General features: G+C 40.0%; 1 protein-coding gene across 2 annotated transcripts in view; it reads left to right on the forward strand.

The window, feature by feature from the left end:
• Positions 1 to 699: 699 nt before the first annotated feature.
• The window catches only part of RHAG (Rh-associated glycoprotein), a 23,583-nt gene continuing 5,194 nt past the window's right edge, over positions 700 to 19,088 (forward strand). The window contains exons 1-9 of one of the 2 annotated variants that reach the window (XM_019474571.1): positions 700 to 768; positions 6,556 to 6,765; positions 13,204 to 13,387; positions 14,654 to 14,804; positions 15,001 to 15,148; positions 15,904 to 16,070; positions 16,970 to 17,107; positions 17,932 to 18,053; positions 18,704 to 18,789. In XM_019474571.1, coding sequence (XP_019330116.1) covers positions 6,654 to 6,765; positions 13,204 to 13,387; positions 14,654 to 14,804; positions 15,001 to 15,148; positions 15,904 to 16,070; positions 16,970 to 17,107; positions 17,932 to 18,053; positions 18,704 to 18,789 — 1,108 coding nt within the window. In that variant the 5' untranslated portion in view covers positions 700 to 768; positions 6,556 to 6,653. Of the gene's footprint in view, positions 769 to 6,548; positions 6,766 to 13,203; positions 13,388 to 14,653; positions 14,805 to 15,000; positions 15,149 to 15,903; positions 16,071 to 16,969; positions 17,108 to 17,931; positions 18,054 to 18,703; positions 18,790 to 19,088 lie in introns of those variants that run through there. The other variant, XM_009288959.2, reaches the window with a different exon arrangement.

A 19,088-nucleotide genomic window follows, 5' to 3' on the forward strand; every position in this document is an offset into this window, starting at 1 on the left:
ATGCCAGTAAGGAAAGCTGTATCGTGAAGGGTCAATGAGGAACAAAAGACTTCTCAATTTCCCTGACAAGTGCCCTTTCCTAGTGCTCTTCTGGCAAAATGCAAAGAGTAGAATGAACACAAATACAGGTGTATTCACAGCTCCAGATTGGATTTTGAAACCTAGAGACAGTCCTCAGTAAGGAAAGACAACTGAGATGATACATTGCCATATCTGAAGTCATCTTCTTGTGTCTTTTCAGAAGCTTAATACCTGCTTGCCCTTAGAGCAAGACTTAAGTAAGGGACTTCACACGGGCAGGAACAGCATCTCTGTAAGAGCCACCTCAAGTGCCCAGATACGATTAAGCACAGAGGACTGATGGGGAGCAAGAGAAACACTTACGTTAACACAAGAAAGGACAAGAGACACACATGATTTATCATTAACATCTTTTGCGAGTAGCATCCAAGACTCAAAGCATTCATCTCATTTATACTATTACTTATTGCTTTCTCAGGATAATAGGTAGAACTTTAAGGTGTATGTAAAGCATCCATCTTCCCTGCAGTAGTCCTTTTTTTATCACAAGAGCAGTACAAACTGGCCCTTGTGTAAGGGAAAACAAACCCCGTTATCTCTTGTAAACAGCTTTCCCGCAACTTTGGGATACACCTCAGCCAACAGCTTCTGCTTCTGCATTTTATTCCTTCCCTGCAACGCTCATGCAGTAAAAGCAGAACATGAAACAGTGAAGTCTTTAAGCCCACCATGCTCCTCTTCGACAAGGTATGCATTAGCCAAACACAGCTTAACTGGATGTAATTCTCTGGCCTATTGTATTTAGAGGGGGGGGAAACAAAAAGACTGAGTAATTCCTTCTAGTCTTAACCTCTATCAGTTCTGTGTGTACTGGAGAGAGGAAAAGCATTGTATAATAATCAAGTAAGGTCTTCCGTAGAGAAGAAAGTCTGTGTGATTTCAAATGGAAAAACAAAACACAGTTACTTCAGCAAGACACCCTGTAATAACGAGGTAAAATAAACCATCATCTATCTATTAAGCTGTGATTGTTATTTGTCCGTTGTGTTTCTTCCCTCTTCTGATGGACATCTTAATGTTCCTTGTAATAAATTTTTAGTGGTGCATTAGTGACCTTATTTTCTCCGCATTTGTAAGAAATCAGGTAAGAGGCTGGTGAGGTTGATATGGATCCAGACAAGACAATCTTATTGTTGCTAGCCAAAGAGTCAGAAAACACACTTACTGTCACTTCCCTCTTCAAGTTGAAGGAGGCTATTTAAGACTGCATGGACAAACTGCATTTACTTGGCTGAGCTTTCAACTTGAGGTGAGGTAGGTGTCTGCTGACTCAAAGCATTAAAGTTAATGTTTAATGAAAAAACTCTTCTACCATGACACCACAGAAATGGGATAAATGTCAATGTTTTCAAAAAAACTTATTCAGCTCAAAGTTCAGGAGATCTAAGAAATATTTCTGTCCCAGTGTGCAGGCAAGCTGCACCTTATCCTACCTTTCTGGTCTCTGTAGCTATGTAGCTATGTAGCTACGTCCACAATAAGAGTATACACCAAGAAGTAGCTTAAAGATTAGCATGCTTCCAAGTCATGCTCCACAAATCCACATGATTGGCTGAGGGATACTCATAGTTCAGACTTCAATGAACTGAACTCAGAGTTTTAAATAACATCACTTGTCTTCTAGGAGGCATCCTGAGGCTGGTTTGAGCCTGTGTCAGCCAACAAACATGACCAAAAGTGCACTGAGCGCCAGGTCCTTGCATTCGCCTGACCTATTTAGCCTATTTTAGTTATCTTCCTTTAAGATTAAATAACTGCTCTTGGGAGTTTCTGTTTCTCTCTTCTGACTTAAAAGGGAAGCATAACTGATTAAATCAGATACAGAAATGTATAGCATATGTCTGGTCAGGTGAACGCTACTCCTAATGATGCTTGAGGGCATTCTGTAAGAAGATTATTAAATGCAGCTTCTTTCTCATTCTTTACGTAAGGATACTGCTCAAACTACCCCTTTATCTCTTATTTTTATTTGTCTGGAAGCTTGAAAGTCTGCCATAACTTTTCAGATTTATTTACATAAATGCTGTGATACATCACCAACACCATATTTTTCCATCAGATGGAAAGGTAGGATGAAAAACCCAACGGCCATTTAAAAGACAAATACCCAAAGTTAATTAGTAGATCCAGGTGTGCAACAATATTTACCAAAGAACACCCTCGCTTCTTCCATTGTATTTATAGCCGTCATAATTGGGCTGAAGCTAATTGGGAGACACACGGGAATTTCCTAGACAGTAAAGGCCGGCAGCTCACAGTGTGTGCATTTTTGATTGCCCTATGCAGCAACTGGATGGACATGAAAGACTGCTGGCCTTTGAAATTAGATGTTGCAGGTGACTGTTCCCCATCACCTGGCAAGCCTGTGTCAGAAACAAGACAATCAGAAAAAAAGATGGGAATGACAGAGACAGCCATTGACATGGAAGTTGCTTCAGCTGGAAAACATATCAGGCCAAAATGCAGGACTTACTTTCTCCCATGCACAAAGTTTCCACTGTGATGTAGGGCTGCAGGTTCAAGACCTTGTTTTCATGACTTAACAGGATAAACATTTTGTGTGCTTCATAGAAGGTATGATTGAGGGCCCACAGCCATCTGTAAAAGTTTCTCCAATTAATAGGGAACTTCATTCATACAAATTACCTAAAGGAGGAGGAATGCTCTCTTTTCCTCTGGAGAAATGAAACTGTTTCTCTTTTGAGCTGTGTATTCAGAGGACAGGGTTTGCAGATCACCATCAGTGCCTAATACTTCCCAAGATTTCATTTCACTCTTTTCTTTGAGAAACCCACCCAGTGCACAGCAGATCTGGCAGACAGAGGAGTCTGCATGCTGCAAACATGCCATTTCCCTGTCCTGTGAAATTCTCATCAGGTTTGGATGAGCTACAAGGGCTTTAAAACTGCCATTTTCCTTCAGCGCTGGGGGTAGAGCAGCATCTTGTCATGGTCACAAAGATCAGTCCACGCTTTTGCAGAGGAAAACTGAAACTGTTCTCCCTGCCACAGCTGCTTCAGACTCAGGGTATGGTTATTTACCTTCCTTCCCTTGGAGAGGCTTGAGGAGAATGTCTAAAAGACCTGCCATTTCCTGAAGCAGTCCCCAGACCCAAACATGACACAAGCCAAAGCCCATCTCAACAGGCAAAAAGTGAGTCAGTGAGGCAGGCCAGACTGGGTTTTCCCAAAAAGTTCAGCAAGCAAAGTAGCCCAACTCCACCCTCTGGATAAAGTATCTTCTTCCACCTGGCAGCTAGTGTCAGTCCTTTTTGCTTAAAGTTAGTAATATCTGAAGTTAAATTTGACAGATTAAGCCTTGCTAATGGTGAGAGAAGCGTTTCATTTATTTAGAAGAAGAAATATTGGAGTGCATAGATATTGGAATGTAATTTCTTCAGAGTCCCTATTCTCATGTAAATCACCTATACATGTATAGGGGCCATTTACCTGTGGCTGCTGGACATCAGTTCACCTCACCAGGAAAATAGCTAAGTTGCTCTTTCTGGTCAAAGAGGAGAAAAAAAAAATAACAGGGGGACTGGGGCGGGGAGGAAAACTAGGCACTGGGCAGTCTGCTAAGAAGGCAATGTGAAGTTTGCTAAATCTAATTCTTAAGGACTGAATATTCCAGTTGCACTGGTACATCAGCTGTCTGGCACAAACAGGCCAGAGCACAACTTTTGTTTGCACTCTCAGGTGACAGATCCCCGTCTCATCCACTGCACAGGTCACGTGAATTACAGCAGAGTAAACGAGCACATTTGGCAAGTCCTTGAAACTCTTGGGTGAAAAGCCTGGTCCTAAGTCAAGTTTCTAGAGTTTGGATGCTTAAATCTGAACTACTCACCAAAGGCTTGCATTATAATCAATGAAGGGAAATGAGAATCTCTAAAACATTCAGCATCTCTTCCTAAGACAACTTTTTTAAGAGAGTTGAGACTAAGCATTTTCTTGAGTTACACATAATTTCCCACTAACTACGAAGGCAGTATAACATGACCAACTTAGACATGCACGCATAGTCTTTCAATACAGATTGTATGTCTTTGTGTGTGTTTATGTACCTGCATGCAATTTAAGATATAAAGTAATACTCTCAGAGAAAGTCCTGATTGAATGAACTTGTCTTGACCCATTTTAAAATTTAAACATTTATTAAAAGGCACTTTCCTCAGTAAGATTTCAACAAGGAGCCTTTTCTGCACCCTTGAAAGGACTTAATAGAAGGATTGCACGTCATGTGAGATATTCACTGGGGAAAACTTTATGTAAGGAATAACACAAGATATTCATGTCTGACCTATGGGTAAAAAACAATGAACTTTACTCGTGATTTTGTTCTTTTTTAATCACTTCCTGTGCAAATGAAGGAGCTCACAGGTCCTTACAATCAAACATGGCCATCTGTCTTATCCTGTGGTACAGCAAGGATAAGCAATAGCTTTTTAACAAAGCTCTGCTTCCTCTCTTTGAGCTGTTCAAATGAAATACAGTCGCTACAAATTAAAAATACATATATGCTTATTTTAGCTTTGCCACTTGCAAGTTTGACTCTGTGATAGACTGGTATGTTCTTCTTGCTAAATAATTTGGTTTCCATTCCAAATCCATAGACCCATTTTCAAGGAGAAAGAGCTGAGATCATTTTAAGCTTAGTCTGGACAATGGTCTAATTCTACCTCTATACTAGAGAACTCAACAGTGGCAGGGCTTTTATCCTCCCTAAGATTACAACAGCAGTGCCAAGCAGACTTAATCGAGGAGTTACCATGAACAGGGCACCATTATTAAAAGGTGCATGGTGTCAGCCACCCTGTTTGGCAGGCTAAAGATTGCCAAATATATAAATTGGCCTCAGAACCAGAGAAATGGCCGCGGCACTGCTTGGTACACCAGTATAGATGAACCCTAAAAACCTGAGTTCTTTCAGTCTCATAGCACGTGAGCAGTTTTCCAGCAGTAGTCTCACCAGGATAGCAGCCCAAGGTAACATCACCTCCCAGCACCTATAGATTATACCGATTTTTATACCCAAGGACTGACACGGCTTTTTATTGCTGTATCCTAGCACTACTACTTCATGACCAATTAGTCTGCTACCGCAATATCATCCCTCTTTTTAGCAATTTTTCATTAAATAAAGGCTCCTACCATACAATTTTGACCTATCTTCTGAATACTGGCTTAACAGAGGCCAAGTTACTTAGTATCACATCAAGAAAATGTTTTATCCACAAAACTTTTAAGAGTCAAGGCAAATCTTGACAAGCAATGTGAATCTCAAGAACAAGTGATCATCCAACAGTAATCTAAGTGAAATTTAATTTACTCCTTTATTCATGAGAAAGCTTACAAACTGAGCTGTTTAAAATCATTTAAGAAATTTGGTCTCTGAAATATTTTCATCATCTGAGTAGATTATCCCGATTTTTATACCCAAGGACTGACACGGCTTTTTATTGCTGTATCCTAGCACTACTACTTCATGACCAATTAGTCTGCTACTGCAATATCATCCCTCTTTTTAGCAATTTTTCATTAAATAAAGGCTCCTACCGTACAATTTTGACCTATCTTCTGAATACTGGCTTAACAGAGGCCAAGTTACTTAGTATCACATCAAGAAAATGTTTTATCCACAAAACTTTTAAGAGTCAAGGCAAATCTTGACAAGCAATGTGAATCTCAAGAACAAGTGATCATCCAACAGTAATCTAAGTGAAATTTAATTTACTCCTTTATTCATGAGAAAGCTTACAAACTGAGCTGTTTAAAATCATTTAAGAAATTTGGTCTCTGACTTATTTTCATCATCTGAGCTAAGGAAAATGCAAAAAGCAATAATTAAAGTTGAAAAAAAGATCTGTTTTTTTCAAATTCTTTTTAATAATCTACAGCTTTATTTTCTAACAACAAGAAATATTCTTATTTTCTTATGAAGAAGTATAATTATTTTCTTTTTAAATAACAGTTCACAATGAGAACTTGTGCTTTATGAGTACTTCATTCACTGTGAAATAAGTACCTCTTCAGCCGGCTGAAAGACATTCTCTTTGTCTATCGTATCTTATATGAAGAGATAGGAGATTAACCATGTTTCATATAAGATGAAAAATTATTTACCTTTTAAAATGAAAGCTACCACTTGAAGAAATGATTGACTACAGGGAACACAATTGAGTGTCGCTGTGTTCCTTACTACGTGCAGCAAACCAGGCTATGTGAGATTTTCTTCTAGGCTGCTTCCTTCTTAAAATACATATAAGACAGTGAGAAGCATATCTGTGGCTAAATGAGCTGGTTTGCATTACAAACTGAAAAAATATCTAAGCCAGCACTTCATGCACAGAAATAGCCCGGGAAATAGGAATCGCTATATTGACCCATACTGTTTCCCTCCCATAGTGGGTGTGACGGTGTGTTTGCCTGTCTCTCTGTTTCTTTTTTTTTTTTCTTTCACTGTATCACCCAGATCCACTGGATTAGGCAGCTCCGCTGACGGCAAGCGTCCTTTATCAGGCTCTCACAACCTCCTGCTCTCCTGCGCTGCCTTCAGCCTTTGACACCAACATGAGGTTCAAGTTCTCGATCCTGGCTCTTCTTCTGGAAGTGATCATCATTGTTTTGTTCGGAATATTTGTGGAGTATGACACCAGTGATGTCTCCCAAACTTTATACCCATGTAAGTGTTGCTGTCTAAGATTTATAGACGTTAGAATTTCTTTAAACTAATCCTAAGCAAGATTTCTGAATAACTTATGAGACCTACTGATATAGCTAGAAAAGAAAGGCATGCTTTGGGGCACTTCTGAGGTGTGAAAGCAGCAGGCTTCAAAGACAAATTCAAGTTGAGCACATATAAAATTCTGAAAGTAGCTAACTGCTGAGAAGTTAGCTGTTCTGGGAAAGGAGAGTCCTGAAAATAGTCCTAGTGTTCACATAGCAGGTTAAAACTCGGGGAAATATTAATTGCTTTGAAAAATTCTAGCATTTTCCAGAGATGGATGGCAGAGCTTCTCGCCGGCCCTTCTATCCTGATTACTGTATCAAATAATGAAAATGAACGGAACATTTTATTACTATCATCCAGGTTTCAAAAGGTTGTTTTATGAGAACACGGAAATTGGGCAGCATATTCATCATCATTACAAAATAATTTTGCAGAAACTGGACTCCACGAAGGGCAATAGCTTTTGTCAGAAGGTGGATAACCCTCTCCTATCTTTCAAAGCAGTGGCTCAGTTGTAGACAGTAATGGTTCAGCCTGCAAACGTTTCCGTTGATTTGTTGTTCTGCAAATGCTTGATGAAGTTCGGGGAGGAAGCTTTTGGCCTGAGAAGTAACTACTTCTGCTGACTTCTGCCACCCTCCTCCTCCTCCTGCAAAGATCAGACTGTTGTAAATATATAGAAAAATAAGTCTGCAGAGGAGCAGCCTGTGTCTTGCTGGCAGTATTGAAGGTTTGTTGTTCTTCTTCTTGGCTCTGATGTCTCAATGACTTGTAGCTCTAATTGCAATCCTCTTAATGATCATAACGGTACAGAACTCCTTGCTTGTATGTAATATCCATGTTATTTTGGATGTATCCCTCTTTTTGTCTCGTTCCAACTGGCCTTTCAGTGACAGTTGGCCTAGGCAAAAACTATGCCAGAAACCACACTAATAATTTGAGAGCACAGACAATTGTACTGTGGTACTGTTATTTTATCAACATAGCTATTGCCTAAAACACCTGTCCAACTACCTCTTCTCTGACTCTACCCCCAAAAAAACCCACGACAACAACAAATGCAGCCACAGAACAATAGTGCTTTGGGCATCTTTGTATAATTAGGTAAGTCAGAAGGACGTTTTCTAGCACATGGATCCATCAGACTCAGATTAAGGTCTGTTTGCCCTGCAAGAACACAGAAAATTACTTTCTCCAGTCTGAGCATCATACCTGCTGGCTCTGGTACTAAATTAAGCTGCATTTTCTCAGAGTCCACCTTACCAAGGAAACTAAAGAAAGGTGCATGGGATCCTCATGATTATGCCAGTAGTTTAATAGCCTTCAGTGGTCCCTTACAGTGCTGTGGTGCATTTCTTAGTAAACCTCAAGTCATCTTCTGGATGGAGACTGCCTGTGCCACACGCAACACTGTGGGTCCTGTATTTCCAGGGGAGATCCCGGAATAGCCTGTTCTCTCACTAAAAAAAACCCTCTCCCAGCCCTTGTGTGGAGCCCTGGTTTTTAATTTAATATCTCCTTTTTAAAAAGGTGTCAGAGAGAGGGCAGGACCCTCATCAACATCACAGAGAAAAGGGTTCTTCTCACCAGACGCTAACAATACAATATAGGCCTTTAAATGTAATCTGTCCAGTTAGGGTTCACCTATAGCTATTCCTTCCCTAATACAAGTGTCTAAAATATGTGGAAGGAATTGCCTGCTGTCTCCCACGCCTTTCTGCACAGCCAGTGTATGACTATGTTATACCTGCACACTGTCCCCCAGCTGTCCACACTGTTGAACTGCTAGCAAGCTTCTGGCATGGTTTTGGCTCATGCAAACCAGCACCTTGACCTCCTCCTAGGTATAGCTTTAGGTATAACATAGATCAGGGACTACTCTCAATAAGTAGTACAGGTGGGAACAGTGTTTTGGGAGGGAAGAGCATGTAGCTGTACAGGTGTGAGTCAAGCTATGCCATTTGCTTTTTGGCCAGGCTGGTCAGTTTACCAGTAGAAACATAAACTAAGCAAATACCGCAGATGTAATGTTGTGCTTTTAGATGCTGACCTAAGAGTAGATGAATCTCATTTACAATAAACAAGTGGAAGAAAAGCAGGATTTCCTAATACCTGTGTTTTCACTTTCAGGCCCTCTTTCCCTCAAACATCCCTGTCTACAAAGTGCACACAAGAGCACAGTTTGTCTGAGGACCTGGCAGAAAGTTAATGCTATGGTTGTATACATGTGTTAGGGCATATCCTGAGCCAGGACTTCCCCTGAGTTCACAAAATGATGGGTTCAAACTGCTTCCCATGCTATCCCCAGGGATGTTAACCCATCTGTACCTCATAGATTTAGTTGTTTCATCCAGGGGCCAATTTATATTCCCAGAACTGCAGTGCAGGGCCTGCTTTTATATGCCTTAAAAACCTCAGCACTATGAATCCAAGATGTTTCAGTATTTTTGGACTGAACAAAGATGAAAATAATAATTGACGATCACCATAGTTTTGCACTCAGGTAAGGGGGCCTGAGATGAGATCATACCCAAAGCAGAGCTTTGCATTATATCTATTCCTGGTGGATGCAAGTACAGGCATGGCGAATTGGATGGACAACTTCAGGTGTGCTTTGCCACTGGAACAGGAGGACAAGGGTGTGTGATGGTTTTGCAAGTACTCCTAGAGGATTTCTTTAGTGCTGGTATCCTGTACGTAATGTCCTGTGGTTGATCCATGATTCATGGCTTAGGGAAACTGATGTTCCACTTCTGTTCAGGGTTCTACTGTTTACTCCTTTAGACAGAGCAAAATCACGGTTTTAATATAAACCTAGATGCCAGAAGCATCTTTGCGTTGAGATTGACCACCATGAGGAGACCTTGCAGTTGAATTAATATGCTGGTCTTGGGCAGCCTTGCAGAATCATGTTCAGGATCTGCTGGAGTGTTTTTCCCAATCTTTATTTTCCTGTAACAGAAGTACTATGTTTTGTTAAACACAACTAGTTACTGAAACAGTTTATTTCAAATTGTGCTGTTTTCTCCATCATTTGAAATCATTCCAGACCTACTCTTCTTTAAAAGAATGCATAAGAGGTAGTTAAAACACAAGATATAGGCTAGATTAGTTGAAGGTCTTCACTCAGTCTGTGAAATTTGTCCTCAACATCCATGAATTAACCCAGTTTTAACCAAGACTTTTCATCTTTTGTGTAAGTAAGTGCAGATAGCTTTAAAACATTTATATGAATCCTGGCTAGCCCTCAGGAGGACCCATGATTACATGTCAACCAGCTGGTTGTTTCAAACAGAATTGCTTCTAATCTTCAGGGCTGGGGTCAGATTTCTAAAAGCACCTTTCAAAAGAGACTTGATAAAGACATTTGAAGGAGAGTTGCTCTAGATGTGCAGCCCACCCCCACAGTCAAGTCAGGCATGAAGCCACAGCTCTGCGTTCCTGTGGCACAGGCTGCTGCAAGCTGGGAGGGTGCACAGAGAGAGGTATCTGTCAAATGATCTTGTACTTTAATATCCTTTTCCTAAACACCCCCTGCTGACTCCCTCTGACACAGGAATATGGGCAAATTAAGCTGTGTTTGGGGTTCTCTGCATCCAAAGACACTAAGACACTGCACTAGGCATGCAGAAGCCTTATTGATGGGCACTGAGAATTAAACTCCTGTTATCAAGGTGCTTTTGAAACTGTTCTTTTGCTCACGTGTAGAGTCAGGTTACTTAAGTGGCAAAGCATCTTTTACTAATCTAGATATGATTTACTGAGATGTTGTACACATGAATGGGATTGTTTTGATGAGAACAATTCACTTGCTTTGTCTGCAATGATTTAACCAGGAGATTGCAAACAGGAGCAAGTAATATGCTGAATGCTAACAAACCATAAGAAAGACTGGGAAAATATTCTTACCTGGAGCTGACTACCCTGAATGGGCAAAACTAAAACTTTATTAGAAAGTCCATGGCATAGGCTGATTAAATAATAAAAAGAGCAGAAGTAGGTAATTTTCAAACGTACCCCTCATTTTGTGCATGAAACTCGTGTGATATAAACTGAAAACTGTTGAAGTTGTATATCACTTTGACTTGTCATGTTAAGAGTTTATTTAATACATTTCCATTTTCTTCTGCTAAAGTCAAACAAAAAGGCTACTTTTGTAGATGTTGCTGTGCAGTTTTTATGGATTTGCCCTCTAGTTCTGTATTTTTTTGGTAACATTAACAAGCTTTTAATAAAGTAGTTTTACAAGAGTCAGACAAATAACCCGGGCCGCTTCTCAAATGCAAATGTGATGATCCCACAGATTACTGGGTGAATGGTCACTCATAGAAAATTATTTCTAGAAGGGGAGAAAAAGGCTTGTTCAGCATCCAGTTTCCAGTTATCCTCAAAAAAGAGGGGGAGAGAGCTAAGGTCACTCCTTCCCTTATTTGAGACGACCTTTCTCATGTGACCTGCCAGCATATTTTTGTCCCTCTTAAAAAAAAAAAGGTGGCTGATCATCTGTACCTGAGGTCATCAGGATGGTGTTTAGAGGAAGGCTGGGAAGGCTATCCACTCTCAGCCCTACCGGCACCTAAACACTGCTATATGTTTTCCAAGACATTTGAAGGAGAGTTGCTCTAGATGTGCAGTCCACCACCACGGTCAAGTCAGGCATGAAGCCACAGCTCTGCGTTCCTGTGGCACAGGCTGCTGCAAGCTGGGAGGGTGCACAGACAGAGGTATCTGTCAAATGATCTTGTACTTTAATATCCTTTTCCTAAACACCCCCTGCTGACTCCCTCTGACACAGGAATATGGGCAAATTAAGCTGTGTTTGGGGTTCTGCATCCACTAAGACACTAAAAACTTTGCTGCTGGTAGGATCAGGAAGGTTGTATTAGCATTGGTTTGTATTGTCCCCAGCCATATCTTTTTTATCTCTTGCCAGGTCCTCTGAAGCAAGGGAATATGTTGAGCTCTAAACAAGACTCATTTTCACACAGCATTGCAATACAAAATATGCAAGTATATCAAAAGCAGAAGCCCAAATGGGGTAATTAAGTTGATTTTTTTAAAATAATTAGTAAGCACAACACAAGAGTTTGGATAGTAGTTCTGGAAATTGAGTAACATGGAGGAAAATGGGAAGCTTCCAAAGGACTGCAGGGGCCTCAAAAATCCCATCACCGGCTATTATTGAAGTCAGGAGATAAGTGTGAAAATGTCCAGCCTAAAGAGGAAGCAAAAGGGTTGGGGATGTCTGCGAACCACCTGCATTTCTATGCTGTTTCTTACATGTGTGTAGCCCAATGTAAAGGGTCTTACTACATGCATGTATGTATTTCAGTGGTGGGCCAGGGCTGGAATATGGCAGGGCAAGTATAATAGAGTTTATTAGGAATCTCCAGTAACATTATACTTCTGGGCCCTCTTTTGGCTAAACATGGTAATGCATATAGCAAAACTATAGCAACGCTGAAAGTACGTAACCGGGAAATGTAACTTCAAGCCAAATATTATACTAACCAGGTCAATGTTTCAAGTTTTTCCCGCATATTTGCATGTAAGAGGCAATGAAATAGAAATGAAAAGAAATAGTTTCTCTATAATGAGATTCTTACTAACAATAAAATCAGAGAAAAAGCTTTAATTACAGGACTCAAACCTGTTTGGTGTAGAGTCCATTAAATCAAATAAAACACTTCAGAGTAACAAAATCTTTTAAAATACAAAATATCCATGTTGTGGTGATAAACTCAGTTTGTATTAAAAAGCCTAAAAAAGGAAATTAAAAAACAAAAACTTTAAAAAAGTAGAAAAAGAACTAGCCATATTTTAACAAAATTAATATTTGGGGAAAAAAACATATTTGAAGGAGGGCTAAGTATATGCTGATTAGCAATATTAATTTACTAGTTTAGACATTACCTTAAATGCCTTTTTCTTTTACCCAGGTAAAGAAATCAATCTCTTGTACAGTAATTTTTAGGGATCACAAACATACCTTTGCACTGGGCCAACTAGCACTCTACCAAACAAATCCCATGTACAATTCTGGAGTTAACCAGAACACGCTGGATGTGACAACCTTTATTTGAGGGGGAAGAGAACTTTTCTATAAGGACATGTAGCTGTGATGTTCCAGGTAGCTTCACACGCAGAGAACACATCCAGACACATGAAATTTGCTGGTATAGCAAATAAATACTTCAATAATTGGGTCTTGCATTTTCCAGACACTCAATCTTCAACTAGTAGACTGGTCATGAAGTGGGGAAGGATGGATCGCATTAATGACATGAGTTTGGAACTCTTCTCTTTTCTATTGAATTCTCATTTGTCCCTAGCTTTCCTCCCTTCATAGTCACTCTTCATAGTCACTACACAGACATGTTTTCCCTTCAGTCTTTCAGGATGTCCATGTGATGATATTTGTTGGATTTGGTTTCCTGATGACCTTTCTGAAGAAATATGGATTCAGCAGTGTTGGTATCAACATGCTCATTGCTGCCTTCGGTCTACAGTGGGGAACCCTGATGCAAGGATTTTGGCACATGGAAAGAGGGAAAATTCATGTTGATATCAAAAGGTACATGTGAATTTACCAAAACTGACATTTCTATCCCTTAAGATATCAGCAGAAGCCATAAACTACGACATCTGTGGGATCAGACTTCTAAGTTCACTGAAATTTGATTGAGCCTTACTGTCCACCTCTCAACATTCATCTGCCCTTCACCTCTAAAGGGGCAACACCTGGTGCACTGGGCCAAGGGAACCAAAGGGTGGGATGAAATTTGAGGTGCTATGTTACATGTGGGCCACAGGTGATGTAGAGTGACTGCTTTGAATCTCTGGAGCTGTGGAAGCTGGAAGATTTCCAGCAGTAGCACACCACCTCCTGCATCCAGCAGGCATGAAAGGGTCTGTCCTTCCATGACATGAGGGGTCACAGAAGAAATGCTGGAACAGTGTGTCTATCCACTCATGAGGTTTTCTCCTACATCTCAAGAAATTATTTGCATGAGCACCATACTGCAGTAGGTTTTGGACCCCAATCATAGAATAAAAGACCTCATGAGCAATGTCTCTAGACATTTTTAATCCTGCTCCCATTCATCTGTCCTGCTTCTACCAAGGTCTCACAGTGTTTTCTACAGCTGCAGTTCTGTTTTCTGAGATAACTTGTAGACAATTTTGAAAGGAACAACATCGTAACGTTACTGAGGGAGAAGCAGAAATAATTTAAGTAGCTCCTTAATGCTTACAGACAGGCAGAGGACCTGTAGAGGACCCATAAGTTAGTGCCCCTCTGTGCTGCAAGTTTTTGACCAATTTGTGTTTTTATATATCTTTGCCATTCCCCATAACCTGCTAATGCTGGTCCTTCCTGACAGGTAGTGAAAATATGATGCACAGTGATAGAAAGGCATGCAAGGCTTTTGAAATGAGATAAACCATCTGACCAAAGCTAAGAGCTCCCTGTCATCTTTGGAGTTCAAGTGACAGTCAGAGCTGGAAATATCCCTGCACATCCGTAATACACATCTCATCTGACCTTTCACTGTAATTTCAACCAGCTAAGCACATATATGGTATAAGCAGGATGTAACCTTCCCACACTTTTTCCTCAGTAGCTGGTAAGATCCCTACAAAACCCATCTGGAAAGGTTTGATTTAATTTTCATCCACAAAGACGATCTTGATAATTTTATATCTGAAGAGTTAAAGCTTTATCATTTTAATGATATGACAGGTTTGATATTACAGCCTTATTTCAGGTCTCTTTAAACTGATTTTCTTTTTTTCCTGTGGTTTTGTTTTGCTTTGTTTTTATTCATTTTCTTAACTTCAGCATGATAAATGCAGACTTCAGTACAGCAACTGCTTTGATTTCATTTGGAGCAGTCCTGGGGAAAACAAGTCCTGTTCAGATGCTGATCTTGACAGTTCTGGAGATCACAATCTTCGCATGCAATGAACATCTAGTTACAAAAACACTTCAGGTACAACTATTTAGCAATAACTGTTTTCTGTTTATAACAAATGCTTTCACTTTGTAATACTTCCAGTTTACGTATTCTAGGTTCTAGTTTCTACCATAGAAAATAAACCATTAAAGTCATCCACACTTCTCCTTCATCAAATCCTCATCTTTATGCTGTGTAAAACCTGTGGCATTATTTTGGGTCCCTATTACAGGCCACAGATGTTGGAGCCTCAATGACTATCCATGTTTTTGGAGCTTATTTTGGTTTGGCCGTAACCCTAGTTTTGTATCGTCCTGGTTTGAAAAACAAACATGAAAATGAAGAATCTACCTATCATTCAGACATATTTGCCATGATTGGTAAGTGAAGCAATAGTGAGTTGTTCATCAGTTGTTCATCCCTCTTTCATCCCTATGGTTTAATGATTGCCTATTATTACGCTGCATCCATTTTCTTAAGTACACTCCTAGAGGTGTACTCTTTTTTGTCTGACGCGTGCACAATGTTTTCAGTGACACACATATTCTTACAGTTTTTCCTTGGTTAAAAAATGGAAAGATCAAATTAAAGATGCATTTTCACTGTGCATTAGTGGTGACTCCCTTTTTCTTATATCTTCTGTTATAAGCAGCATTTCCATAGAAATTGGCCATAATTAAAAGTATTGAGCTGTGCGTGTCCCGCTAATGAATGTTAGAAACCATACATCTATCTGTCCACGAGATCAATTAATAGATCAATTTGCCAGCTAAAACGATCAGTTATATCAATAGATGATAAAGGATTTGCATGTGAACTGTCTTGCTAAAGCATCCTATCCTGGTATGGTTTTCACAGTGGTGAGCTCTGGCAGTGAGTGGGGCATGATGAGAGGTCACAATGTGTTAAAATCTTCCAGTAAGATTTGGCAGAGACCATGAGTCAAAATCCCAGCTGCCAATGTCAAAAGCTTCTGTGTAATCTATTATTTCTTCCAGCATTTTGGCTATTTTATGTTTCTTACTGATCATCTTCCTCATTTCTTGTAGCTAGTTCTGTTATGTAGGATCTTTCACATTGAAATATCCCTTGTGACTGAATAGTCTTTGTTTCATTTTGACTTATATTCATCCAGGTACCCTGTTCCTTTGGCTTTTTTGGCCCAGTTTTAACTCTGCCATTGCATCTGAACCAATTTACCAGACTAACGCAATTGTCAACACTTACTATTCCTTGGCTGCATGTACTGTCGTAACATTTGCCCTCTCCAGCCTGGTGGATCAAAGAGGCAAATTCAGTATGGTAAGAATCACATTGCAACCTCTGTTAAATCGAGTCACCCCTCTATAATAGGGATGATTAGGCAGATTCCCAATGTCTGTGAGCTGTCTGGAGCCTTTGCTCATACTGTGGGCAAAATCAGAGCTATTGTTCTTCTAAAAGCTATAACGTAAGATTGGGCTCTGAGGCACCCCACCCTGCTTTAGGTATGTGGTGATTCCTCAGTGGGATCACTGCATCTGGAGAGTGAAAAGCTCTTAGACATTACAGCCATGGTCCTGCTTCCTTGTTCTCTCTTGTCACAGAACCTGCTGGACCATAGAGACATTAGTCCAACGTTCAGGTGGACTTCTGGGTCTTACTCTAAAGAAGATCCTATGTGAGTTGCCATGTTGCAATAGCCAAAAATAAGTCTCTCAAGGCAACGACCTGTTCCCTGGCAATCTCACAGTACAGCTGCACAACAGGCAAAGCCAAACCAGGTTGGGGTTGCCAGGCTGTCAACCTTTCATCTCCTTGCCCTAAAATCCAGCCCTATGTTTTCACCCACTTCTTTCAAGCAGTTGCAGTGTTTATCTAAGCCCAGCGTGAGCAGGCACAGTTCAATGAGCTCGCAGAATTTGCTGCTGTTGTAGGAGGCAGTTTGCACTGGCTCAGCCTGGCTTCTCGAGCAGTCAGATGCAGTTTGCAGTCCACTTTGCAAAAGTTGGACTTCATTAAACTGGCCCCAGTTAAACTGGCTTAGAGCAGCTTTGAACCAACACCTGAACATGTAACAGGGAACCCTGTTTTAAATTCCTGTTCATTATTCATTGGAAAAATCCCACCTGAGAAAAAGGAAAACATCTATATGCAAAAAAAGCCCTAAAACAAGCCTCTGTTCCACATATATCACCTCCACCTCTGTACACTCTTTGCAGGTTCTCATTCAAAATGCCACCCTGGCAGGAGGAGTAGCAGTGGGTACCTGTGCTGACCTGTCAATCCACCCTTTTGCTGCCGTGTGCATTGGGAGCATTGCTGGAATCATCTCTGTCCTTGGGTACCACTTCCTGACTGTAAGTATTGAGGATCCACCTCTGCTCTCATTTCCTTATTGCTTCATTGGCTTTACTGGAGCTCCCTTGGTTTGCTAGAAAGGGAGTTTAGAAACTGGCTGATACAGTATAGAGAGTAAGTTCTAGATAACGGTTATTTTTAAATCAGTGTGATTTAAATATATGCTTATGAGCTGACTTCAGTCCATCACCTAGCTAAAAACAGAGGAGGATCACGAAGATATTAGAGTTCATTAAAGTTGGGATTTCTGTTCAAGGAGCTGCCAGAATTTTGCTCCAAGCCCATGTTTCAGTGAAATAGGACTAATTACATTTCAGTCTTTTAAAATTTCTAAATAGGTCTGTAATCAAAAAATACTTTTGAAGTATAAAATGGAAGTGTTTCATGTGCAAAACATAGAAACAAAATATTCTGACTAAAACTGTTTAAAGTGGCATTTCGTGATGGAGAAACATTCTGGAAGAAAATACTTGACTAGCAGACTCAGAACAGGCGTGTATGTGTTACTTAGCCACCTCTTTCAACCTTTGCTGCCGTGGCTGAAAAGATTAGGAATATCAGTGGACTGTCATGTATTTTGTACCATTATATTTATGATGGTAGCTTGGACATTTGTACGATTATACATACATACTTGGTTTTCTCTGCATATAAACAATTGCACAGTGAAGGGAAAGATAGCAGGTTTTATAGCTAAACTTTGCATACGTGAAATAAGTTCAATTGTTTCTTGTACTTCTGCACTACTTTCTTTTGCATATCATTCTAGAGATAATGGAAGACTATAAACTCACTATAAACTTCCTATTTCCCCTCATTTCAGCCTTTGTTGGCATCCAAGCTGAATATTCAAGACACTTGTGGAGTTCATAATTTACATGGTTTACCTGGAATACTGGGAGGTATCGCTGGCATCGTAGTAACTGCGGTAAAAGAGGAAGCTAGGTGAGTTGTAGAGAGAAGAGAGAAAGGAGTTTATTGATTTTGAAGGTCTCTCCTGATTTCCCACCTTCCTTGGATCTAATTATGATTTTTTTTTCAGAAAATGCATCTTTGATTTGATGTCAAACATCGTGTTCTGGTTTAAATAGGACTCTTCTTGACATCCTGCCTTTAACACACTGTTTATATGCCAAGCTTGTTCAAACTAAAAGCTCAAGTAAAAATAAATAAATAAAAAAACCAGCATAAAAAACAGCATACAGAACCAGTCAAACATAGAAGAATCTTTATTATGATTCTACAATTACACTGCTGGTAACTGTAAGATTTCCAAGAAAATTGGCAAAATGGGCTATTTGACTATCTTAAAAGACTCCAAGAAGATGAAATGCTGGTCTTCTTAACAAAGGGGAGCATTCTCTAAAGGCTTACGAGATACTAATAACCTTTTCAAAGAACTTGTTTTCATCTGTAGCCTAAAACAAAACTAAAATAAAATCATGATTTCTGTCTTGTACACAGCAATGGCAGGGTATTTCCCTATGAGCCATCTTGTCCAGCAGAGAGCAAGTACAATGTTGTAAGACCAATTATCAGTCTCAAAGTGTAACAATTTTTTGATTGTCAGTGGTTTGTTTTTCTGCCCTTTTCAGGCAAGGCGTCCGCTTGACTCCTGGCATGCAGGCTGCTGCCCTGGGCAGTACAATTGCAATTGCACTGGCGGGCGGAGCATTGACAGGTCAGTATGATGCATATAGCAACCGAAATATATGTGAATTTCGAGGTTTACCCATGGAGAACTTCAATGTATCAACAATTTCATGTGAATAATACAAAATAGAAAAATAGAAATAATGCATGATGGCACACTGGCAGAAACTTAAATATGGACAAGCAGTTTTCCAATAATTTTGTCTTCAAATGAAGCCTAGATATCTTACTGAATACATGCTGCAAAGACACTGCATTGTATATATAGGAATAGTAAGACGTTGTCATGGTTTAATCTCAGTTGGCAACTAAGCCCCACCCAAGATC

The sequence above is a fragment of the Aptenodytes forsteri genome, unplaced genomic scaffold (genome assembly GCF_000699145.1).
Source record: "Aptenodytes forsteri isolate BGI_AS27 unplaced genomic scaffold, ASM69914v1 Scaffold57, whole genome shotgun sequence".
NCBI lineage: Eukaryota > Metazoa > Chordata > Aves > Sphenisciformes > Spheniscidae > Aptenodytes > Aptenodytes forsteri.